Raw genomic sequence first — 27,396 nt, forward strand, 5'->3', positions numbered from 1 at the left:
AAAAATATTAATAAATGTCAATTCCACAGAAGAAAATAAATATTTAAAAATTCAAACCATTAACAAGCTCATAATTAAATCAACTTCACAAATCATCTAATAATAGCAATTAACATTTATTTATATATATAAAAAAAGCAATTAACATTTAACAATCCTTCACACAGCAAGACAACCAAGGTTTTCGTTTGATAATTTTTATATTTTTTCAAGTTTAATAATTTTATATAATATTTTTTTGATAATTTTATCATATTTTAATTACACAAATATAAAATAAATATATTCTTTTATAATTTTATTCATCCCCAAATATTGCTGCCTAAGGCCGGCACTAAATAACATCATCAGTGCAAAGATGTTAAGAGCTTTTTTTTTTTTTTAAATTCACATGCATTTTCAATATTTTACTTTTTTTAAGTAAACTAATGGAAAAAATGATTAAAAATACTAAACAATTCACTAAATCAAATGTGAAGAATCAATTAGTTCAATTCTTAGATAATAATAACCTATTAATAATTATAACCTAATATCATAGAGCAAATAATTATTCACCAGTCGTGAGAACTACTAAAAAGGGTTTTGAAAATAATTTCCATTTATTAAATTTGATTTTGGGTGGAGAGGGAAACCCCCCCACAAGGCTAATATCAGAGTTATATTGTATTATACAAAATCTCAATTTGCTCAATTGAAAAGAATGGTAACCTTGAGGAAACACAATCATGCCCATAAAGCATGACTAGCACAAACATTAATCCATCATTTATATCATCATCTGTATCAAATTAGGTATGAAGCCACGATGCAGTACCTAGGCCAAGCTCTTATGTGAGGAAGGATGTTGAGGCATGAGCATCAATCACTCCTCTGAAACCTTGAAAAATGTATAGGATAGAATTATGTTGTTAATCCCATCCATTCTAGGATCAGTTTCGAATTCTGGGTCAATATAAAAGAATACCTGCAAACATGATCATGGACTATTTGCATCAAACATCTACTTGATGCACGATAACTACTCATGACTTAATAGTGGGGTTGGTGGAGAACCACTACTCACAGGCATATCAATCTGCTCCCCAGGAAGAAGACGCTGCTCCTCAAAGCAAAAGCATTGTATTTTATTGAAGTACACTGCAGCCTGCAAAGAGTTACAAATTAATGCTGAATCTTCCAAAAATTTTTCTTTTACTCATAAGCACTCCAAATGTATCGCATACAGTGAATGGATTATAATTAGATTATGACAATGAAATAATCAAATTGATCATATCTCAGAAGTGACACGCTTGTCAATATTAAAGCTGAATGTTATGAGAGAATAGCATACAGTGCATGCATGCAAATCTGTTGCAGTAGTTAAGAAGTATCCAATTTTACGCAAAGTTTATACATGTGAAACTGACCAGGCCCTCTGATTAGGCAGTGTTGTATATATGTCATATTTATATTGGTTTCCATTTCCAACAAATTATTTTCCATTCATGGCTTGTGCGAAAAAATTAGGCAGACTCAATGTGCGTAAAAAGATTATTGAGTCAGTTTGGCAAATCCACAGTGATGTAGAACAAAGAGAAAGAACAAAGAAATCAAAGATCAATACTTGAAAAGAGAACTAATTCTCAACAATTTTATTTAATCTCAATAATAATCATAGTCAAAGCTATTGAATAATGTAAAATTAGCTCTATTTTGGAATAGAAACCCTAATCAACTCTAACTAGGAATACTAAATAAGATAAATTAGGAAAATAATAGACCTAATAATAATAAAACTCCTAAATAATAACTCAACTAAGCCTTTATCCCAAAAATTTGGGGTCGGCTATATGGATTCTCTTTCTCCACTCTAAACGATTTTAGGTTAAATTCTCGGAAATGTGTAATACTTCTAAGTCATGTTGTACTACTCTCCTCCAAGTCAGTTTAGGTCTACCACTTCTTTTCTTTTTATCCTTTACCCTAATGTGCTCTACTAATCTAACTGGAGCTTTCGTATGTCTACGCTTCACATGACCAAACCACCTTAATCTTCCCTTCTCTCAACTCATCCTCAATTGGTACCACTACTACCTTTTCTCTAATACTCTCGTTACGGACTTTATCTAGTCTAGTATGGCCACTCATTCACCTTAACATTCTCATCTCCGCAACTCTTATCTTAGACACATACGACTCCTTCAGTGCCTAACACTCACTACCATATAACATGGCAAGTCGTATGGCTGTACGGTAAAAATTTCCTTTCAACTTATTGGGAATCTTGCAATCACATAAAACTCCCGTGGCACGTTTCCACTTCAACCATCCGGCTTTAATCCTATGACTAACATCCTCCTCACATCCTCCATCTACTTGAAGGACTGAGCCGAGATATTTAAAGTGATTACTTTGGGACAGTATCACTCTATCCAAACTAACTCCTTCCCTATCACCAGTTCGGCCTTCACTGAACTTGCAATGCATGTATTCGGTCTTCGTTCAATAATAAAAACTCTTTCTCAAACTCAAACTCAAACTCAAACTAAGCCTTTATCCCAAAAATTTGGGGTCGGCTATATGGATTCGCTTTTTCCGCTCTGAACGATTTTGGGTTAAATCCTCAGAAATGTGTAATGCTTCTAAGTCATGTTGTACTACTCTCCTCCAAGTCAATTTAGGTCTACCCCTTTTTTTCTTTCTATCCTCTAACCTAATGTGCTCTACTTGTCTAACTGGAGCCTCCGTATGTCTACGCTTCACATGACCAAACCAACTCAATCTCCCTTCTCTCAACTTATCTTCAATTGGCACCACTCCTACCTTTTCTCTAATACTTTCATTACGGACTTTATCTAATCTAGTATGACCACTCATCCACCTTAACATTCTCATCTTTGCAACTCTTATCTTAGATGCATACGACTCTTTCAGTGCCCAACACTCACTACCATATAACATAGCCGGTCGTATGGCTGTACGGTAAAATTTTCCTTTTAATTTATTGGGAATCTTACAATCACATAAAACTCCCGTGGCACGTCTCCACTTCAACCATCCGGCTTTAATCCTATGACTAACATCCTCCTCCCATCCCCCATCTACTTGAAGGACTGAGCCTAGATATTTAAAGTGATTACTTTGGGACAGTACCACTCCATTCAAACTAACTCCTTCCCTATCACCAGTTTGGCCTTCACTGAACTTGCAATGCATGTATTCTGTCTTCGTTCTACTTAACTTAAAACCCTTTGACTCTAGAGTACTTCTCCAAAGTTCTAGCTTCCTATTGACTCCTTCTTGTGTCTCATCTATCAGAACAATATCATCCGCAAACATCATGCACCAAGGAATACTCTCTTGTATATGTTTCGTCAGTTCATCTAAAACTAATGTGAAAAGGTAAGGGCTTATGGCTGATCCTTGGTGTAATCCAATTGAGATCGGAAAATCTCTTGTGTCCCCTCCCACTGTGCGCACAATAGTAGTTGCTCCTTCATACATATCTTTCAATACTTGTATGTACCTAATAGATACCCTCTTTTGTTCTAACACATTCCATAAGACCTCTCTTGGAACACTATCATAAGCCTTCTCCAAATCAATAAAAAACATGTGTAGATCTTTCTTCCCATCTCTATATTTCTCCATCAAGCTTCTAATGAGAAAGATCGCTTCCATAGTTGAACGACCGGGCATGAAACCAAATTGATTGAGAGAGATAGAAGTATCATGATGTAGTCGATGCTCCACAACTCTCTCCCACAACTTCATAGTATGGCTCATGAGTTTAATTCCCCTATAGTTTGAGCAACTCTGTATGTCTCCCTTATTTTTAAAAATAGGTACTAAAATACTCTTCCTCCATTCATCAGGCATTTTCTTTGAGTTTAGAATCTTATTAAATAATTTAGTTAACCATGCCACTCCCATATCTCCCAAATACTTTCACACTTCAATTGGTATTTCCTAAATAATAAAAACTCTTTAAATTTCCTAATTCTATAATAATTAAAATTCCTAAATAAAATTCTAAACTTGCTATTCTGCATTATTGTCTCCTGGTTGGAGAAAACTCGTCTTCGAGTCTTGAAGTGCTGAAGCACAAATCAAATGCGGAGAACACACAATACTGTTTCACGTATAGTAGCAGCAAGATTGACTTGAAGAAGTTTGCACTCTCTTTCCTATTCTTGAAAACATCTAGATAAATAAAATCAATTAGAACAATAGTTGAAATGTCCTATAACTCAATAGGATCTTCAATTTTCATTTATGTCTCCATAGAATCTTCTTCATTCTCAAATATATCTCCCTCAAGCTTTGCTAGTACATTTTTATCAACCTTTAGCTCTGGAATAGGCTCTTCAACATGTGAATGTTCAAGACTGGAATAGGCTCTCAAATTCGAGTGATGACATGGCGGTAAAATTTTACTGATGTGGATAATACTAAGGAGTCTCCTGTCAAATCACTGCCACATCACTGCAGGAACAATTGCTGGATAATACTAAGAAGTCTAGATCTACCACTAACTCTTTCAAATTCAAAGCTTTAACTAATAACCCTACAACCTAATCCAGTTCTTCTTTCCAATATTCTAAACCTTATCAGGCCTACCAATACCCTCCTAGACCACCAAATGCTGATTCTCAAAATAAACTCAACCCTCCTGCTACTAAGCAACAATCAATAGGTAGCAATGCTGGATCCACCCAGAGCACAGCCACCAACACTAAACCAGACTCCACAGCAGCTTCTAAACCCAATACTAACCAGACTCAACCAGTAAGAAACTTACCTAAACCATGTTTTAGATGTGAGAAGTACTTTCCTGGGCACCAATGTAAATCCAAGACATTAAATGCTTTGTATGTGGAAGGAAATGATGAGGAATTGGAAGAGGAGTGACATGATGTAGGGGCTGATATGGAGGAAATGGGGGATGAAGGGGGTTAACACCCTATTTATTCATGCTTGGAGGGTAGTCATGGGGCTGATACTATAAGAATGTTAGCGATTCTCAAAAGTAGGCAATTGGTGATACTAATTGATAGTGGTAGTACCACCAGCTTTATGAATACAAAGATAGCACAGGAATTGAAGCTAGAATTAGTGCAAATTCCATTACAGAGTTACTGTTTGATTTCAGAATATTGGAGTTAGGTGGATTTGACATGATCTTAGGAGTTGATTAGTTAAAAGATCACAATCCAGTACTATTTGATTTTGCAACATCTCAAAATTACAACGGCAAAGGGAGGCAAAACTATCCAATTGAAGGGAATTGATGAAGAAAATATGCAATCTGGGCTGTGGTATTCTAATAACTTGTTGAGTCAAAAAGGCGTAGATTATCAAACTCCTTTGTTCTATACTTTGGATTCCAACATGTCTGCAGATTCCGTAGCTGCTGCAACTGCTGTTCCTGTTGAAGATGAGAGGCTGCAGCATTTACTTCAGAAGCACAAGGGCATATTTGCAGAACCTGAGGGTTTGCCTCCATTCAGGAGTCATAACCATGCTATTCCTTTGCACATAAATGCTCAACCCAGCAACTTTAGACCATACAGGTATCCTCATTATCAGAAGGCAGAAATTGAGAAGCCATTAGCTGATATGCTAGAGTCGTCAATAATTCAGCCCAGCACTAGCCCCTATTTCTCTCCAGTCCTTTTAGTGAAGAAGAAAGATGGAATATGGAGGTTTTGCATTGATTATAGAAGATTGAATGATCAAACAGTAAAAGAAAAGTTTCCTATCCCTATTATTAAGGATTTATTATATGAATTGAATGGGACTAAAGTGTTTTCTAAGAAAGATTTTAGGGCTGGATATCAGCAAATTAGGATGTTACCTAAAGACATTCCTAAGACAGCCTTTAAGACACACCATGGGCATTTTGAATTTAAAGTGATGCCTTTTGAGGTAACTAATGCTCCTGCAACATTTCAAGCCCTAATGAATCACATTTTCCAGCCATTTTTGAGGAAGTTTGTGTTAGTATTTTTGGACGACATATTGGTGTATGGTAAAAGATATGGAGTCCCGTTTACAGTGTTCGGAGGAGGTGTTTAAAGTGCTGCAGGCCCAACAATTGTTTGAAAAGCAGTCTAAGTGTTTTTTTGGGCAAACTGAAATTAAATACTTAAAGCATATAATTTCAGAGGCAGGAGTATCTACAGATCCAAAAAAAGTGGCTGCAATGGTGGATTGGCCTGTGCCTACTTCAGTCAATGAACTTAGAAGTTTCCTAGGCCTAACAGGATATTATAGGAAATTTGTAAAACACTATGGCATTATTTACAGGCCTCTTAATGAATTACTGAAGAAAGATTCCTTCTGATGGAATGAGGCAGCCCAAACTGCATTTGATACTTTGAGAAGAAGGATGTCTGAAGCACCAGTACTTGCCCTTCCTGATTTCTCCAAGCCATTTATTATAGAAACTGATGCTAGAAATTGGGGAATGGATGCAGTTTTACAGCAGCAAGGGCATCCAATTGCCTAAATCTAAGGCATTTGGTCCTAGAAGTCAAGCTATGTCAGTATATGATAAAAGAATTATTGGCTATTACATTTGCAGATAGTAAATTGAAACATTATCTTGAACAATGGCAGTTCTTTATTAAGACTGATCATATAAGCCTTAATTACCTTTTAGAACAGAGGCTGCATAATAACTTGCAGCAGAAGGGCATCTCAAAGTTGCCAGGGCTGGATTATAAAATTCTGTATAGGAAGGGTATTGAAAATAAGGTGGCAGATGCGTTATCAAGAAGGATTGTTGATGTTGGTTCTCATTCTTATTCTATGTATTCAGTGGTGATTCCTACTTGGACGCAAAAATTAGTTGCTAGTTATGATAATGATGGGAACGCCTCTGCATTAATCAAGTAGCTGTTGTTGGAGAAGGATGCAGTTTCTGGTTATTAGGTGAAGAATCAAGTTTTGTATTACAAAGACAGAATGTATGAGGGCATTGCTTACTAATTTGAGGCAGGGGTTGTTGGAATCTTATCATAGCTCAGCAGTGGGGGGGGGGGGGGGGGGAAGATTTGCGGCATTCAGGTGTCAATGCTATTTATTTGAAATTAAAGAAAATTTTGTTTTGGCCTGGTATGCTTCATGATGTAATGCAGTGGGTAAGTACCTGTGCCACTTGTGCCAAGTGCAAAGGTTGCTGCTTATCCAGCGTTATTACAGGCTCTGCCAAATCCCACTCCAGCTTGGCAGCAGTTGTCTATGGATTTCATCGAGGGTTTGCCTAAGTCGAAGGGCAAGGATACTATTCTGGTAGTTGTTTGCAGATTCACCAAATTTGGCAATTTTATTCCACTGGCACATCCATTTTCTGCTGCTTCTGTTGCTCAACTCTTCCTTGAGCATATTTTTATGCTGCATGGTGCTCCCCAAGTTATTGTTTTTGACAGGGATAAGGTGTTTACTAGCTTATTTTGGCAAGAATTGTTTAGAAGTATGGGAGTTAAACTCAGTTTGAGTTCTGCTTATCATCCTTAGTCTGATGGGCAGTCGGAAAGAGTTAATCAATGTGTAGAGAATTATTTGAGGTGTATGGTTCATTTGAAGCCTACTACGTGGAGTTCTTGGTTACCTATGGCAGAGTGGTGGTACAATTCATCACATCACAGTGCTATTCAAATGACTCCATTTGAAGCACTGTATGGGTATGCTCCACCTATGTTCCATGAAAATTTGGCTGTTGATTCTTCAGTTGAGGCTGTAGGGAAGTTTTTACAGTAGAGACAGCAGCTGAATAACCTTTTAAAGGAGAATCTAAGAGTGGCCCAGCATAGGATGAAGCAGCAAGCTGACAAGAAAAGGATTGAGAGGGAATTTGCTGTTGGGGATTGGTTGCATTTGAAGCTTCAGCCATATAGGCAGGCAGACTTCAGTAGTTGTCAGACAAGCTCTTAAACTATCTGCTAAGTTTTATGGGCTATTCAGAATTCTTGCTCGAATTAGGGAAGTTGCTTATCAGTTAGAATTGCCTCCAAAAGCTACCATTCACCCTGTTTTCCATGTTTCCATGCTTAAGAAGAAGGTTGGGGATGGTGTGGTAGTTGCTACTGATTTGCCTTCCATGTAGGATGACCAGATTAAAGTAGCTCCTAAGCAGATGTTGCAGACCAGAATGCTTGTAAGAGGAGATCAACAGATAGAACAGGAACTTATTAAATGCCTTAATCTGTCACCAGAAGATCCCACTTGGGATGATAGAAGTCTTATTGAAGGCCAATTTCCTAAAGTTTCACTTTCTTGAGGACAAGAAAGAGCTAAAGGAGGGGGTATTGTTACATATTATAGGAAGAAATATAAGAATAGATTGTGATTAGATTCTAGAAGTTGGAGGGAAGGTAGCTAAGTTCGTTAGAAAGCTAAATGATTTTGTTTAGTTAGCTGTATGAGTCAGATAACTCCGCCTAAGTAGTTTGCGCTTAGTCGGTCCTAAGCCCGGATAAAGGAAGAGGGTTGCGGTAGGTGACAACCAGCGTAAAAATTTCGTCACACCCTATGATATGGATTCAAATGATATAAACGTTGGGGCGACCTCTACTAACGACGCGCTACATCGGAGCCCGGGTGTAGTGAGAAATATGCAAGGGTGTAGGGCGTTCACCGAAAGCACGCGCCATGCCAGCGCCCGGGTGTGGTGTTAAGTGAGCAAGGGTTCCCACATCATGGACGGGTGTGGGTAAAGAAGTTAATTCATAGGACAGATAGTAGAATAAATAGTGGAACAGAACACAAGATAGACATAGAAAACAATAGAAGAGATCATAGAAGGAGACCAATTAGAAAGGAGCAGGATAGGAGGAGGAGGATAGGAGGAGGATCAGGGTTGGTACTTGGAATGTTGGATCACTTACAGGAAAATTAATGGAGCTTGTGGATACCTTGGAAAGGAGAAGGGTGAATATTGCTTGCATTCAGGAGACTAAATGGGTAGGAGAGAAAAGTAAGGAAGTGGGTAATTCAGGGTACAAACTGTGGTTTACCGGAAAGGAGAGAAACAAGAACGGAGTGGGCATAATCATAGACAGGACATTGAAAGACACAGTAATAGCTGTGAAAAAAGTAGGAGATAGAATTATACTAGTAAAGCTAGTACTAGAAGGAGAAACAATAAATATAGTTAGTGCTTATGCCCCACAAATAGGATTAGACAGTGAGAGTAAACAAAGGTTTTGGGAAGATATGGATGATTTAATGCAAAGCATACCGAATGAAAAGAATATTTTTATTGGTGGAGATTTGAATGGGCATGTAGGAAGTGATAGACAAGGTTATGAGAGTGTTCATGGAGGTCTTGGTTTTAGCAGTCGAAATGAGGAGGGAAAAAGCATCCTGGTTTTTGCTATGGCATACGACCTAATACTAGCAAATACCTACTTTATAAAAAGAGAGCCACATTTAGTGACTTTCAAAAGTGGGCAACATAGAAGCCAAATCGACTTCCTCTTAACTAGGAAGACAAATAGATCTCTATGCAAGGATTGCAAGGTCATTCCAGGAGAGGCTTTAACAAGTCAACATCGGTTGGTGGTCTTGGATGTCAAGCTTAGGAACAATTCAAGTAAGGTCAGAAGAAATAGTGTAGCTCGAACAAAGTGGTGGGAGTTCAAAGGAGTAAAGCAAGTGAAGTTCAAAAATGAGCTTCTCGAGTCCGAAGTATGGAAGCTGGATATGGAGGCCAATGATATGTGGATACAGATGGCATCAAAGATTAGAGAAGTAGCAAGAAAAGTACTCGGAGAGTCTAAAGGACATGGACCACCCTCAAAAGAGAGATGGTGGTGGAATGAGGAAGTACAAAAGGCAGTGAAGAGAAAAAGGGAATGGTATAAGAAATTACCTAAATGTGATAATAATGAGGCATATGAACAGTACAAGATAGCAAAGAAAGAGGCAAAAAAAGCAGTTAGTCAAGCAAGAGCACAGGCCTTTGAAAAGTTATATGAGAAATTTGAAACTAAAGAAGGGGAGAAAGATATTTATAGATTAGCAAGGAGGAGAGAAAGGAAATGGCAAGATCTCAATCAAGTTAGGTGCATTAAGGATAAAGAAGGAAAAATGTTGATGAAAGATGAGGACATTAAAGAAAGATGGAGAAATTATTTTAATGATCTCTTTAATGATAGTCAAAATGGTAATAGCGTGATTATAGATTATAGAACAATAGAAAAGAATGTGAATTATACTAAAAGGATTAGATCTTTATAAGTAAAGGAAGCACTTAAGAGAATGAAAGTGGGTAAAGCCTGTGGACCCGATGAAATACCAATTGAAGTGTGTAAGTATTTGGGAGATATGGGAGTGGCATGATTAACTAAATTATTTAATAAGATTCTAAACTCAAAGAAAATGCCTGATGAATGGAGAAAGAGTATTTTAGTACCTATTTTTAAAAATAAGGGAGACATACAGAATTGCTCAAACTATAGGGGAATTAAACTCATGAGCCATACTATGAAGCTGTGGGAGAGAGTTCTGGAGCATCGACTATGTCATGATACTTCTATCTCTCTCAATCAATTTGGTTTCATGCCCGGTCGTTCAACTATGGAAGCGATTTTTCTCATTAGAAGCTTGATGGAGAAATATAGAGATGTGAAGAAAGATCTACACATGGTTTTTATTGATTTGGAGAAGGCTTATGATAGTGTTCCAAGAGAGGTCTTATGGAATGTGTTAGAACAAAAGAGGGTATCTATTAGGTACATACAAGTATTGAAAGATATGTATGAAGGAGCAACTACTATTGTGCGCACAGTGGGAGGGGACACAAGAGATTTTCCGATCTCAATTGGATTACACTAAGGATCAGCCATAAGCCCTTACCTTTTTACATTAGTTTTAGATGAACTGACGAAACATATACAAGAAAGCATCCCTTGGTGCATAATGTTTGCGGATGATATTGTTCTGATAGATAAGACACGAGAAGGAGTCAATAGAAAGCTAGAACTTTGGAGAAGTACTCTAGAGTCAAAGGGTTTTAAGTTAAGTAGAACGAAGACAGAATACATGCATTGCAAGTTCAGTGAAGGCCAAACTGGTGATAGGGAAGGAGTTAGTTTGAATGGGTGATCGCCCCAAAGTAATCACTTTAAATATCTAGGCTCAGTCCTTCAAGTAGATGGGGGATGTGAGGAGGATGTTAGTCATAGGATTAAAGCCGGATGGTTGAAGTGGAGACGTGCCACGGGAGTTTTATGTGATCGTAAGATTCCCAATAAATTGAAAGGAAAATTTTACCGTACAGGCATACGACCAGCTATGTTATATGGTAGTGAGTGTTGGACACTGAAAAAGTCGTATGCATCTAAGATAAGAGTTGCAGAGATGAGAATGTTAAGGTGGATGAGTGGCCACACTAGACTAGATAAAGTCCGTAATGAGAGTATTAGAGAAAAGGTAGGAGTGGTGCCAATTGAAGATAAGTTGAGAGCAGGGAGATTGAGGTGGTTTGGTCATGTGAAACGTAGACATACGGAGGCTCCAGTTAGACAAGTAGAGCACATTAGGTTAGAGGATAGAAAGAAAAAAAGGGGTAGACCTAAATTGACTTGGAGGAGAGTAGTACATCATGACCTAGAAGTATTACACATTTCTGAGGATTTAACCCAAAATCGTTCAGAGTGGAGAAAGCGAATCCATATAGCCGACCCCAAATTTTTAGGATAAAGGCTTAGTTGAGTTGAGTTGAGTTGAGTTGAGCTGAGCTGAATGAGTCAGATGAGGCAGTTATGAAGCAGTTACTGTATAAATACCTCAGCTGTACCTTTCTTGCATTCATTCCAGAATTTAAAAGAAACACAATATCATCTCTCTCTCTCTCTCTCTCTCTCTCAATTCTTCCATTCTTCTCTGTTAGGGTTCCCAAACCCTAACACTTTCCTTTCACAGTTTGGTTTTAGAGTGGTTTTTGTAGGTTTAGCTTGTTTTCTTGAGTCTCTTATGTTTTTTTTTTTTCTTGTTTTAATATTTAAATCTACTTAGATGATATACAGAAGCTATGGAAGAGTTATTCCCCAAAATTATTTGGTTACCCAAATCAAATTTAGAACAAAGAACCACAATACAGTGATAGGCCAAGGTTCAAGTCTAAAGGACTCCTATCAGAAGAAAGAAGAAAACAATTGAGAAAGAGACATTTGGAATCATTGCAAAAGATAACCAAGTGGGATTTTCATGCTATTTCAACTGAGTTTTATAGCCAAGTGGTTGAAATCCCCTGAAGAAATGTCAAAATGGCAAGCGTGCAAGGCCATTCAGCTGTGAATTTTCTTTTTCCAAAAAAGGCAACTGCATGCAAAAACTGAAAACAGCTATGCTGGAAGAATAATTGTTTATACAGAGAACGAAACTAAATTCTAATCAAGGAAAATTCTTATTCAATAAGCAAAGCAACTCTCATTTCAACAGGAAAGCATTTTAAATAAAACCAAATAACATTTGTTTGTATATTAGAAAAAAGAACTGAATCGATTTATAACCAAACACTCCAAAATGATTTTAGATTTCCAATTTCATGCCAGAGCCCAAAAATATAATATCATTCTATAAGAATTACTATTTTGACATTAACATAATGCAAGGATTACCCGTGAAAGTCATTTCTGCATTGTTAATATTAAGTGCTGTCTATTTATCATGCATGTATGGACATAAATATAATACTATAACTGAACGTTATTAAAGAAATAACAGAGATGCAATACAAAAATAATCCCCTCATATATGTTTTAATTAAAATTCCACAAAGTAAATAGAAAGTATAAATTATCTGACTATGACTGAGTTTCAGCATTAACTGCAACGTATAGACAAAATTCTGCAGCCAGTGTATAGAGTTTGGGCAAATGCAAGTGTAGCCCCAACAACCCTTTCCAAATCTAACTACGCTATTACATGCCAATAAATCCTTCATTTACATGTTTTTGGATATTAAAAAGCCACAGCAGATACAGTTACCTATTCGTTTTGGATTTCACACATTCATTGGATCTTGTTTCTTTTCATGTTAATAATAACTCAAGAAAAATAGTTGACAATGGGAGCAGCAACCACTCTTCCCAATAAATCTCAATTCAAAAATACTCAATAGTTAATATGTCCAAACATAATACCACAGACCCAACTAACCCAAATAACTTTTAGCCTCAAACCACTTAGTCCAAAATGGTTGACACAAGTTATTTGACTAGTTGGGACTTACAGCATATAAACCCTTTGACAAATCCATTTCCTGCCGTTATGGGACAGGATATTACAATCTCAGCCTCTTACATTTGCTATGTTCCGAACACTGATATTTTAGTTCGCTTGTGGCTGTCCCAAATAATGTTTAGACACAAACCACTAGGTCCAAAATTGTTAAAACAAGTTATTTACACTAAGGCTAAAACTAGAGAATAATACAGCATATTCAAAATTAATAAAGAAGTCGTTAAGATAAAAATAAGAAAATTAAGACAACATCCAACATCAAATTAATTATATGAGAATAAAAATCAGTACCTTCATAGGGGTCACATTATACGTAGATACACCAGTTATTGGAGTTGAACTTCGATTCTCAGCAGTGTAAAATGCAAGAGCACTTTCTCCTGGTTTTACCCTCACCTGAAAGGAGGAAAACAGTACATTGAATAACCCATGTTAAATAGAGAGCATCTGGTTAACTTTTAGAACATCAGTTGCATCCAAAGGGGAACCTCTCTTTGTGTGGGAATAAACTTCCAAGGCATTCCATCAGCCACATCAGCATTAAATTGCACAACAATATCCCTACATAAATGAGAGAGACAGTCATCAGGATTCAGGACAATCCACGCATGATCTTTTTTCTTTTTTCCAAGGAAAACAAAAGAATAAGAAGAAGAAGAAGTAAATTCAAGAAGTTGCATATCAAAGTTACCATGTGTCCAAGAAATGCAAGGGACTAGCCTAAGTATGCTTCTAATACATCTGAAGAATAGCTGCTCTGAGTATAATCTTAATCCCAAAAAGGGAACAAATAATTTAATTTATGCATCCTTTTATGAGTATTAACATGCTCACAATTAACAGAGAGCGTAAATGTGCTAGGTGATCAGTTGACCACACAGCAAAATGCACCAGGAAGAATGTTATGAATATCTGGGATGAGCTGACTTGAGAGGTTGGACTTGACTTAGATTTTGAGTAGATTCGAGAATAAGAGTTGAAGGGAAAAAGAGGGCAGTTATTCTGTTAACAGGGTAGTTACCTTGTTACAGATTGGTACTTGTATAAAAAGAGGGAAACACCTGTAAATGAGGAATTCCGGAAATTAATAACAATGCAGAATTCTTCCTTTCTCTCTTCTTCTATTCCTTCTTTCCTTTCTTTCTCTAATTCCTCTCTAATTTCTATTCTTTTCTGAGAGTAAGAACCTGGTTACGTAACAAAAAGCAAGGTTCTTTCACACTAACAATATAATATCGATAGCAAACATTCTAAAAACACAAAAAAGGGAACCATAGGGTAACCAACCATCTATAGCTAAAGCTTACAATAGTGGTGTGAAATTTAGCCTCTATTTGGGAGGAAGTTTTATAAAATAATTAGAGACTTTTCAAGGTTTCAAAATCTTGAATTTTTATTTGAAAGAAACAATTTTTTTTAGATTAAAAACTTCGGAAATTTTTTAAAATTTCCAAAAACCTTATTTTTTATCTAAAATTTTCAAATACCCTAAAAAAACTCTCTCTTCCTCTCAAAAAATAAAAAAAAAAATTATAAAAATTCAAAATGCATGAAAAACCTTACTTGAAAAAATCTACTCCGAAGAACCTTACTTTTAACAGTGTGCACAAAGGCTAGTAAGCAAAATGATGATGAGTTGATGACACGACAAAGTAGTGCAACATTTGAACTGAATTCTAGAAAGCATATATATTATGATCATTACTGTTACGCTCATTGAAAACAGTCTCAAAAGATTGAAATATATCTTCAAAATTTAACGCCCAAAAAAAGGAAAAGAAAGGAACCTTGTGGTGACAGTTCCTTCTTTAGCATGCCGAGCAATTTTCTCTTCAACGCTCTGAAAACCCACAATACAAATTATCAAATAGTCAGAAACACAAGAAGAAGAAAATGTGAACAAAAAGGGAATCAAAGAAAGAGGAAGAAGAAGAAGAAGAAGAAGAAGAAGAAGAAAACAAAACCTCCCGGCGCTGAATGGTGCCTCCATAGCCAGTAGCTTGGCAGAACCTTCGATAAAGAGGAACAGCAGCATATGTACCCCCAACCATTGCAAAAACCAAACCCGTTAGATACATCAATAATTTTCTCGATTTCCGCTCTGTACTAGTAGAAGCTTGATAAGTAGCGAAATGCCTCTTACTGCAACTATTACCAAGCCAACCACCGATTGGTGGTATGCTAACTTCAAACCTTGGCACTGGAATCCGATAATGACCGCCAAAACTCGGCCAATTATGTGCAGCGCTGATGTTCTTGTAACTGTTGGCTCCGTTGAAATCGTAAGCCCTACTTATTAAAAGAGAAAAGTTTTCAGCTAAAAATCAAAAGAACGGGAGTGGGATATGCCTGACTGAATTCGGCTGTGGAATAATTTACCTGGGCTGAAGAGGACCATTTTTTAATATAGATTTTAGATGAGGAATTCTTCTAGCTTTAGCGAGACTTGACCATGACATGTTTTGCAGAGATCTGAGTAACAATTTTTAACAAGTAAAATATTTGAGGAGTAGCAAACGATGTGATGTTTGGACGCTGGGAAAGTTAAAGAAAATAGTACGGCGTGAATAAGCAGATAGTTCACCAACCCTTGTTTGGATTGAGGAGGAATGGAGATGAAGGTAAAGAAGACAAATCCGATTTCTCAAATTCCTTTTATTTGAATGCCACATAGTTTTAATTTCTCTTTATTAATCTAAAAAATTTAGGGAAGATTAAATATTATTTATATTAAAATTAGTTATACATTTAATAAAATTATCATATAATAATAAAAATATAATTTGTGATAATTAAATAATTTTATTAAGAGATTCTATTTTCTCTTTTTGTTTAATAAGGTGATTTAAATGAGAGGAATTTTTTTTTCTTTATTTATTTTCTTTAATTTCTCTCAATTTTTTTTAAGATCTAAATAAAGGATAAAAATTTCTAAATCATACTAGAAAATCATTGTATATAAATAGTGAAATCTCTATACATTGTCATTTTAAAGTCTAAATAAACATTTTCCTCCCTCTGCAGCAACTCGATCATTCCTTATTGGAAAGAAATAAAGACAAGATAAAAGGAGATGAGAGGAATAGCTAGCGAGAAAATGCCATTGCAAGACCAGAATAATCATATCCAAAAATCATAACTCACATTGAAAGGGATTGCTTCTACTTTCAAAGTTTTCTACTCCGTCTCATTCCTTATTGTGTATATAGCATCCTTATTATGACCTAATTGGCTTGTAATTTTGATTGTAGTGGAGTAGGGGAAGCATCCACAAATATAGGTTTAGGTTTAGCCTACTACGGTTATGCAATATAATGAGTGGAAAGGTGGAGCCTTGATTGTTGTTAGCTATGAGGCTTGAAAATTTGGAGTGAAGCAATAAATAGGATGTTCTATTTTTATTTTTATTTTTATTTTTTTTGTTAATAATCATATTCTTTAAGATTGTGCTATTTTAGTTCCATGCGAGGTGATGAGGCAAAGGTAGTATGCCCTCAAATTTAGTCGGTAAAGCTGACTTGAATGCTTACCGAATTGCATGTTTTAAGGTATGTGGCAATATGACAGTTTTGTTGGTGTGTAGATTATAATTAGTAATTTACACTGAAAATCTACTCATTTTTTTAATTAAATTTATAGTTGGTTTCTATTCTTGCAAGGAATGACCCATATGGGAGGGTTTCTATTGATAAAGTTTATCTTAACCTTACTGATTCTACAGAAGCTATGCTAAAAAAAAGTCCTCCTCATGGCTTAGAAGTATTAGTCAAGGAAATTCCTAAATCACATGTTTTAGGGCATGAGAATGAGGTATGTGGCAATGCTTTTTAGTTAACAAAGTAGATGCTAATTCTCATTGTCTAGATTAAAGAAAAAATTTTGAAATTTTGAAAGTGAGAAAGCATAATAGGTTCGGGTAGAGATTAGGAACTCTACTGGTATCAACGTGTTTGCACTGGGAACCTAACAGAGTAATACTGAAGAAATTAAGAGTAACTGAAAGAATAGAAAGAGATTAGAATTGAAGGAATAATGAGAAACAGTAGATAGAATTTTGTTTTTGGTGAAATGATTAACTTAATGATTTGTGTCTCACTGGTAAGGAACTTATTCAACCATGAAATGTCTTCAAGGCTTGTATTCATTGAATTTATGACGCCTCTTACTCGTGTACAGTGTAGCTGAGTAAAGCGTATCACATTCAGTGTTGAAGCACCCTATCTTATCATGTTCTGTCCATTGTTCACTTTAAATTTCATAGAAAATATGTGGTAAATTTTTTTTTTTTCACAATTTATTTCTGTGGATACCCGGGCAGAGTCTCCTCTGTTTTATTAGCATCTGGCGAGTTCCACTATTTACCTATTAAAACAATTTCATATCTATCTCATATTTCCATATATCATATCATTCACAACTTTTCATGTAATTTCAAGAAAAATAATGTGACTCATTCATATGGAAATTTATACACAAAAGCTTACAAGCTTTATTTACAATCCAAAATATAATTGCAATTTATTTACAATATAAAATATAACTACATGATGTTTATATACAATAAACCAAAATACTAAGTCTAATACATGGGCCCTACCAACAAAATACAAAATACTAAGGTGACTCTGGACTGTGGTAGAACTGACCGAAGCTATGTCAGGGCATTACTGCTGCGGCTGCTGTTGTGGCTATATCTGATCTCCTATACCTACGCAATGGAAAATCAATGCACTAAGCGAATTGCTTAGTGGTGAATAATTTTTAAAGAAAAGTAACTAAATAATTAAAAATAATAATGTCAGGCAAATTTCATAAATTGTAAGTTATTTATGAATTCTCTGCACTTTGGGAACAATTAGATTTAATAGTATCTTTTCTGTTCATTTTTCTTATTTTCGGTCTTAATTATTTTATAACAGTGCCCAAGTAACCTATAACAGACTATAAAGGCTGGATATACGGGAGTATACTTGTAACACCCCTATGTTCGGTAGTACGTTCTACTGTTCTGGTGACCAGTGTTATCCGAACAGCTAGGATACCTAGAACTACACTTAGATATAGGTAAAGAGACATAAAATAATGAAATACAAGAAAAAAAATACAATAAAAACAAAGGAAAAATAATAGCAATGAAATGTAACCAAGTTAAATGAGCCGAGAACCATAGCGATGGGTGACCGCACCGGGAAGTTGCGGCGTGGACCGTTGACTAGCCTTGGACCTCGAGGAACCCTGAAAAATATTTTTAGGATTTAAATAAACGTCTATTGAAGTATAAATATCATTAGAAATATCCAAGATAAATTAATTAATTAGTACAAAGAAAAACGAGAAATCGAGAAAATGATAAAACTCGGTGTTACCGAAAAATCGGGAATGTAACCCGAACAGGGTCATTGTGGTCATTTGACACCTCGAATTGTCTTTTGACCTAAATGTCCATTAAAAATAAATGATATTACACTTGGAAAATGTCATGAAAAATAAGAAATATGATACATAATACAAATAGTGGAAGTTTGGGGCATAAATTACAAATTGTGAAACTTGGAAATTAATTAATCCTAAACTAAGGTTAGTGCTCCACTAATTATATTTTAAGGGACCTATATAAGGGTTTAGTGGACAGAACTGAGCTCATCTTCAACCTCCTCATAACCAGCCGAAAATGAATCTCCATGGAAACTCCATGGCCAAGCTTGGAAACAGCACCATGCACCCATGATTTAAGCCTCGTTTCACCATACTTTCTTCATTAAAGCTTGCACACTCAACTTGAGAAAGCTTTTGGGAGCAAGAAAGGGAAGTTTTGTGTCACACCCTACTCCCCTGTAAGATGTAACATGATCCTGTAGTATACCTAATGAATTACCGTACTTCGCCTACCGATAATCCATTAAATATACTACAAGAGATTTTAAAACAATTTTCATGAAATTTAAATCATCGATTAAAATCTGGTATTATAAATTTTTTTTTTTTTAAATTTCGGCAAAGTGCCGGTTGTATTTTGAAAAAACAGTTCTTCAAAACCTGCAAAGAACACACTCCCAATATGTTTTCTCAAATACAACTTCAATAACTTCATTTGAACTCATAATTCAAATCTCAATAATCAAATCAATCTCCTCATAAAAGAAACATTTCATTGATTACAAGACTCAAAATTAATATTACAAAACTATTCAGATAAATGAAATCCCAAACTTACATTTACAATAATTTACATTTAATTACATACCAAAATATTTTACAAGAGTTTTTATACAACTGCTCAAATAATTTACATACATATTATTACATGCATACATCAAAACCTATGTACATGGGTATACCTATGATATACCTGGAGCTGATCTGAATGTGTATTCAAAGAAACTTACTCACTGCTCTATGCTCTTCTTACCTGCGACAGCATACAAAGCTATCGCTGAGTGGTGAACTCAGTAGTGTACAACTATAATTTAAAACATAGTACAATATACATTGACAAAATTTATAGTAAATAATTTGAAAATCTGAATACTCATCAAATTCCAAAACTCAAAATATTCATTGCTAATAATGTAAATCATTTGTATAAAATGACTTTGATCACGAAATTCAATTTATCAAATCATGACTAACCATTTAAGGTAGTTCCAACAAAATCAATTATACATAAATCATAACTGAAATCACAATTCTTTACTGTTCAAAAATATTCTGTGTCTCAAAAACCATGTTGTATGTATCTCAAAAACCATGCTGTATCTAAAAAATCATGCTGTATCTCAAAAATCATTCTTTATCTCACTAACTATGCAAGACTAATCCGAAAGGGCCATATTCGAAGTGATTCTAACTCCCTATAGTCGGGGAGGTCGAATCATCGTGCACAGTACACACCACAATAATGAATCTTCCGCAAGGGCCATAACGATAAAAAAAAAAACTTAGATCTAACCTCAAATCAGAGGAAAATATAAGCTTGTGCACGTACCATGGTAATCAAAACACAACTAACTCCATTGTCTTCTCAACAAATGAGAGAGACGGGTAATAACCTAGTCAAGCATCTATAGTGAGATATAAAACAATATCACAATCCTTTTTGTGAGGATAAATCACAATATAATTCGATTCAAAGTCAATTCCAATATCCAATAATTTTTATGCTCATCACAATTCAAATCATAAATTTGCATTTTTCCATGAAAATTACCATCACAATTCAAAACATGTTCTATCACAATTTTCCAAAACATAATTTATTCAATCCATAACAATGCTTAATACTTGTGGAAATACCATTTCACAAAGCTAAATTCATACATACTATAACAATTTCAATAATCATTGAATTAAATCCAATGCTTGTTAAACATAATACATAAGAAAAATATCTTTATTTAATCATATGAAATATTCAGAACAAAATCAATTAAAAACTAGTTGTGCACAAACCTCTGATAACTGTCTCTTGACTCTGACTCAGTGTTTCCTTTCCCTTCCCTGAGTCTTTGCTAACTGAAATACACAATTTGAAGTGTTTCAGTATTCATTTAAACTGTCTCGAAGAATAAAGCTTAATAATTAACTTATTGAATTCTATTATTTCCTTGGTCAACCTAAGATGTCAACCCTCGATGCAGTCTAGGTGAATTAGGTTTTAATGTTACCAATATGTCACATTTGTAGCCTTTTAGTATTTGGTACATGTTACCAAATTCATTTATATGTATATTGCGTTTTATTGCAATTTGTCGGATCCCGGTATACTAATTTGACCTAGTCGGATGACCTAGTTTCCTCTGCTTTTGGGTTTTGGTCAAAACTACAAACTTGTAGATCTATGTCTTGTTGCGCGCGGGGCAAAATTTTAGGTCATTCTGAGTTTACTAGACCAAGTTATGGTCATTTTACTATTGCTGGTCAAAATGTACCAAAATTGGTCACTTTAGGTTATTTTAGGTCAATTTTTATTCGGCCAGTTTTTGGACCTGAACTTGTGCAAGCTTTTTGACTTACTTATGGTCATTTCTGGGCTTTGGTGTCTTCACAAGACTTGTAGATATAGGTCTTAACTATTCATGGTCAAAATTTCAGGTCAATTGGACCTGTTTTGAGTGAGTTATGGCCTAAACACTAACTGCTGCCCAAATGGTAAATTTTCAGCCTTAATTGCACTAATCCGGATTTGGTCACTTTTCAAGTTACCTTACAAGTAGAATTTTGGTAAACTTCCTTCATGAAAGTTGGCACATTTTGTGCCTAGTTACACCTCCAATTGGTCTCATACCAATTGGAGCCACACACTTAAGGTTCTAGGTCCAAAACATAAACTGCCCTATTGCATTTTGTTCATTACTTATCAAAGGACACTTTTAACAATTACCAAACTATACATTCATGCCAATTCTGGTTTGTACCATAACCTAAACATAATTCACAACATATTGTTGGTCATTTTGGCAGCTTACAATCCCCTCAATATGCACCATTTAGCACAGAATTTTTCAAGCTCAAATTATAACAATTCAATCACTTAACCTAGCTCATTTACATGTCCAACCTCACACCATCATACATATACCCAAGCTGCCATAACAACTATCACAATTCAAAATTAATATTCCATAAACCAAACATGAAATAACATCTTATGGTTCACCAAACCAAGTTGCTGATTCATACATTACAGTCCATTAATTTCCAAGCTTCCAATTTCAAGTACACATTCACATATACTAAGTATACGTCACCCAAATTAATTTCTACACACATAAACATTTAATCAACCCTTTAATCTATCATTTACAAGCAAGAATAAACTGTCCTCAAGGAGTTTCCATGGCTGCCAAAAGTACACATCCCCCTTTAAACATCAAACCTCAAAAATCTCTCCACAATTCAAGTACACATAACATCCTTACAAACTTTAATGAAACAATAATAAAAAACACAAACTTACCACTTTGGAAATTCTTCAAAACCTCACCAAAACTTCTTAAAATTGCTATCAAACTCTTCCTTGCAAGGTGAGGATAAACTTTAATGAAGACAAGTGTGGGAAAAGATGGCTTGATCATGGAGTTGTAATGGCTTGAAGGTGGGCGGCCATGGGAGAGGTTTGAGAGCTTTCATGCGGCTAATGGACTTTTCAAATGAAGAAGATGAATTGCAGATTTGTTAGTGGATTTTTCTGTCCACTTATGATATAATATGTTGTATAATGGTCCACTAACATAGTTTAATAATAAATAATTATTAAACTTTCCATATTCCCACATTAAGTCAATAATTTTTGCTAATTGAATTAGGTACCACTAATTTAATTTTTCATGATATTTTACAAATATAATATCATGTATTTTTAATGGACATTTAGGTCAAAAGACAACTCGGGATGTCAAATGACCACAATGCCCCTATTCGGGTTGTATTCTCGATTTTTCAGTAACACCGAGTTTTGTCCGTTTTTCGATTTCTCACTTTTCTTTGTACTAATTAATTAATTTTTATTTGATATTTCTAATGGCATTTATACTTCAATAGACATTTATTTAAGTCCTAAAAATATTTTTCAGGGTTCCCCGCGGTCCAGGGCTAGTCAACGGTCCACGCCGCGACTTCCCGGTGCGGTCACCCATCGCTAGGGTTCTCAGCTCGCTTAACTTGGTTACATTTCTTTGCTATTATTTTTCCTTTGTTTTTCTTGTATTTTCTTTTCTTGTATTTCATTATTTTATGTCTCCTCACTCATATCAAAGTGTAGTTCTAGGCATCCTAGCTTTCCGAACAACACTGGTCACTGAAAAAGTAGAACGCACTACCGAACTTAGGGGTGTTACATTTTAGTGGAGTTTTGAGGAAAGTCCATAAGAGGTAAGTGAGTATTTTTCAATCTTGCTTCATTAAACTTTGAGTGGATGTTGTGGGTAATTGATTTATGGAAGAATTTTTGAAGTTTGATGAATTAATGGAGATGTACATTTTGGCAGCCATGAAACCTCAATATGAACAGCTTATTCTTGCATGTAAATAGTGGTTTGAATGATGATTTGAATGTTTGATTGTATTGTAGTTGAATTCCATGAGTAAGGTTTGATTTTTAAGCTTGAAAATTGCAAATGGAGGTTGATGGGTATGTGTAAACTTGTGCCAGCCTCATGAAGAAGATTGAAGTATTTGAGTTCATGAAATATTGTTGAATTATGTTGTCATTGATGGCAGCATGTGTATATAAATAACTGTTTGAATTTGGACATGGAAATGAGGTATGTTCATGTGGTTGAGTTGTGGTAAATAGGACTTTAATTATTGTAAATGGGACTTTGAAAAATTCTGTATTATAGTGTGTATGTTGAGAGTGGTTACAAGCTGCCCAAATGACCAAAAATGTGAAGTAAAATATGTTAATGGTATGGTACAACCAGAATTGGCATGGAAGAGTTAACTTGGTAAGTGTTGAATGGGTAATTAGTAAAGGATGAACAGTGTGCAATAGGGTAGTGTGTGTTTTGGCTTAGAACCTTAAGTATGTAGCTCCAATTGGTATGAGACCAATTGGAGGTGAAACTAGGCATAAAATCTGCCAACTTTCATGAAGGAAGCTTACCAAAATTCTGCCTAGAAGGTAACTTGAAAAATGACCAAATTCGGATTAGTGCTTTGAAAGCCTGAAAATTTACCATTTGGGCAGCAGTTAGTGTTTTGACCATAACTTATTCAAAACAGGTCCAATTGACCTGAAATTTTTATCATGAATAGTTTAGACATAGATCTACAATTATTATCAAGACACCAAAGCCCAAAAATGGCCAGAACCAAGCCAAATAGCTTGCACAAGTTCAGGTCCAAAAACTGGCCGAACTAAAAGTGACCTAAAAATGACCTAAAGTTACCATTTTGGTGCATTCTGTCCAGCATTGGTAAATTGAACATAACTTGGTCTACACAACTTAGAATGACCTGAAATTTTGCCTCGCGTGCAATAAGACATAGACCTACAAGTTTATAGTTTGGATCGAAACCCGAAAACCGAGGAAACTAGGTCATCCGGTTAGGTCAAATTAGCATACCGAAATCCAACAAATTGCAATAAAATGCAATATACATGAAAATGAATTTGGTAACATGTAGCAACATTAAAAGGCTATAAAATGTGATATTTTGGTAACATTAAACCTAATTCACCTAGAATGCATCGAGGGTCAGCATCTTAGGTTGACTAAGGAAATAATAGAATTCAATAAATTAATTATTAAGCCTTATTGTTAGAGACAATTTAAATGAGTACTGAAATACTTTAAATTGTGTGTTTCAGTTAGCAAAGACTCAAGGAAGGGGAAGGAAACACTGAGTCAGAGCCAAGAGACATTTATCAGAGGTTTGTGCACAACAATTATTTCTTTTGACTCTTCAATTGAAATAAATTATGAGAATTTTATATGTTATTATTTTGAATTGTGAAAAATTGTTTGAATGGAAATTTGATGGATACTTATTGTTTGAAAATATTGCAATTGGTTTGAAACCACAGCTATTATGTATATTGATTGAATTCCTCGCTAGCTTGTCTAGTGGAAAGAATTGACTTTGAATTCCCTCTCTAGCTAAAGTGTTGAGGTGTGTGCCTATTGAGGACGAATAGAATGAGTACTCATATATTTGCTAGCTAGCTATGTTATTCCTCACTAGCCATCGGCTTTTGGGACGAATCAGACTTTGGAACATGATTAAGCTGTGTGTGTGATTTATTGATATTTATTGTGATATTGTGAAATGGAGTTTAAATTCTTTATGACATTCAATGTCTTTGAATTTAACTATGGTTTTAAGTATCCACTATTTATATGACTTATGATTTGTGATTTAAAGTTGTATATTGTTAATGTTGTGCACCACTGAGACATTAGCTCAACGATAGCTTTTCATTGCTATCGTAAGTAGACAGACTGACAGGGCAGCAGACTAGGCTGCTAGTGCTTCATTGAGAATTCATCAGGTATATTGAGTATACCATATTTTACATTTTGTATTATAATGTATGTTCACTGTATGTATATATTGTTCTTGATTTTGAGTAGTTGTAAATTAAAATTGTACATTAAAGTTGTAAACTAAATTTGTAAATTATTTTGGTTTGTAAATATTGTGATATATTCTTTTATCTCAGCTTTTGAAAACACTGGAAAATTATTGTGTATTTGGGTTGACAATTGTTGAGAAACTTATTGTGTTGATTGAATATTAGAGTTTGGGGATTGAACAAAATAATTAAAGTGCTTTTTTACAGGTTTTTGAAGAACTGTTTTATTCAAAATACAAATGACACTCTACCAAAAGTTTTACAAAAATTATTAATTATTCAAATGTGTTATCTAGTTTCACTTCAGTTAAAATTTTTTTTAACACTTGTAAATAGTGCTCACCACTCTAAAAAGAAGTAAGAAAAGGTTTAGAATCCCTTGTAGTGTATTTAATGGGTTATCAATAGGTGAAGTTTGGTAATTCATTAGGTATACTACGGGATCATGTTATGCCTTACAGAGGGGTAGGGTGTGACATGTTTAAGTGGTATCAGAGCTAGTTTTTAAATTCGGTTTTCACCTGTAATTTGAATATTCTTTTTTCATAGTACAACTGCTCAATGTCATTGTTTGATACATACAGTACATTACATTATAAATATGCACTAACGGGAGAAAATCTCCTTGCATTATTTGTTCAGGAGGTCTAAGATCCTCGAATTGACTATGGAAGAGGGTGATCGTTCAGTCGATCAATCGATAGAGGCTGAAGTACAACCCCAGCCCTACACAATGTCAGTGGATCAGCCACACCAGCTCCTCGATCTGCGATTTCTGCTCGATTCGCTCAATGAGATGGTCAGAATGTTCCAACAAATGGCTGGTAACGTGCCTACTCAAGTCCCACTACAGACACCAGTGGTACAACCATAATCTTTAGCTAGGCAGTATGACAAATTGATGAAATATGGGACTATTGAGTTCAAGGGGACAGTAGATCCTCTAAAGGCAGAACAGTGATTAGAAAGAATGGATAGGGTGTTTAAGAAACTACATTATACAGAGGAGCTCAGATTTGAATATTCAGTGTCTCTGTTACAGGGGGATGCATATGACTGGTAGAAAACCATTCCCCATAGTCTGGTAGAACCTTCAGTGCTAACATGGAATGATTTTCTACGGGAGTTTAGACAAAAATATGTCCCTGATGCTTATGTGGACTAGAAGCTGTAAGAGTTCCTAAGTCTGAAACAAGGGAGTAGATCGGTGGCTGAATATGAAAGGGAATTTTCCCGCCTGAGCCATTATGCAGTAAGTTTACTTTCTACCAATAGGGAGAGATGTAAGAGGTTTGAAACCAGCTTGAAGCCCAGTATCAGATTACAAGTGGTTAGATTCAAACATAACAACTTCTCTGAGCTTATTTCTCAAGCACTAGAATTAGAAAGAATTGAATCTGAAGCAGCCCCTGAGAAAAAGAAATCAGAGAAGACAGAAAAAGAGGGAAAGTCAGTAGAACAGAGTTCCAGTGGTCCTACTGAAAAGAGGAAGAATCATGGGGAACACAGCAGGGGTGGTAAAAAGTCCGGTAGGGGAAGATATTCGGGATAGAAACCTCCTCTATCTGGTCAGCAGAGTATCAGAAGTTCCTACCCTCCTCGCCAATGTAAAACTTGTGAAAGAAATCATGGTGGGGTGTGCTACAAGGCCATAGGAGCCTGTTATAACTGTGGAGGCACAGGGCACTTTGCCAAAGACTGCACCAGTACTCGCAGAGTTGGACCACCTCCTACTACTGCAGAAGGGTCAGTTCAGAATCCTGCCACCAGAGGTTCACAGCCACCTAGTAGAGGTAGAGGCAGGGGTAGAGGTAGTCCAGCAGGCAGCCAAGGCACAGTGAATCAATCAGAGTAAGGCAGTGCTCCAGTCAGAGTCTACGCAATGAGACAGAGAGAAGAGGCCGAGACATCTGATGTTGTGGCTGGTACCTTCTCAACTTTTAATCAAGACGTGTTTGTGTTACTTGATCCGGGTTCTACCCATTCTTATGTGAGTGCTAGCATCATTGATTGCATTGTTGTTCCATGTATAAAAATGGACTTTGAGGTGCTAGTAACAAGTCCGCTAGGACAAGAGGTCA

At 35.5% G+C, this 27,396-nt stretch overlaps 1 protein-coding gene across 4 annotated transcripts; it reads right to left on the reverse strand.

Annotated features, from left to right (window-relative positions):
• Nucleotides 1–583: 583 nt before the first annotated feature.
• LOC110639789 (cytochrome c oxidase assembly protein COX11, mitochondrial) lies at nt 584–15,908 on the reverse strand. Of its 4 annotated transcripts, XM_021790872.2 has the most exons (8): nt 15,619–15,908; nt 15,204–15,531; nt 15,027–15,079; nt 13,728–13,800; nt 13,531–13,635; nt 1,067–1,147; nt 968–986; nt 584–880 (listed from the first exon to the last, which is right to left on the reverse strand). In XM_021790872.2, exons 1-8 carry the CDS (start codon nt 15,696–15,698, stop codon nt 831–833), a joined length of 789 nt encoding a protein of 262 aa, XP_021646564.2. In that variant the 5' UTR covers nt 15,699–15,908; the 3' UTR covers nt 584–830. The 4 variants fall into 4 exon arrangements, with proteins under 4 accessions (XP_021646564.2, XP_021646565.2, XP_021646562.2 ...); XM_021790873.2 differs by lacking the exon at nt 968–986 and having other exon boundaries at nt 15,619–15,907; XM_021790870.2 differs by lacking the exon at nt 968–986 and having other exon boundaries at nt 584–967; nt 15,619–15,904.
• Nucleotides 15,909–27,396: the final 11,488 nt, after the last annotated feature.

Source organism: Hevea brasiliensis, chromosome 11 (assembly GCF_030052815.1).
Source record: "Hevea brasiliensis isolate MT/VB/25A 57/8 chromosome 11, ASM3005281v1, whole genome shotgun sequence".
NCBI lineage: Eukaryota > Viridiplantae > Streptophyta > Magnoliopsida > Malpighiales > Euphorbiaceae > Hevea > Hevea brasiliensis.

What these genes read in the sequence shown, in the direction of transcription:
- LOC110639789 (XM_021790870.2), bottom strand. Translation starts at nt 15,698, where the DNA reads ATGTCATGGTCAAGTCTCGCTAAAGCTAGAAGAATTCCTCATCTAAAA. An exon ending in AATGGTCCTCTTCAGCCCAG is followed by an intron (nt 15,532 to 15,618) that starts GTAAATTATTCC and finishes TCTTTTAATAAG; the next exon opens with TAGGGCTTACGATTTCAACG. An exon ending in TTATTCCCACACAAAGAGAG is followed by an intron (nt 13,636 to 13,727) that starts GTTCCCCTTTGG and finishes TCCTCCTTTCAG; the next exon opens with GTGAGGGTAAAACCAGGAGA.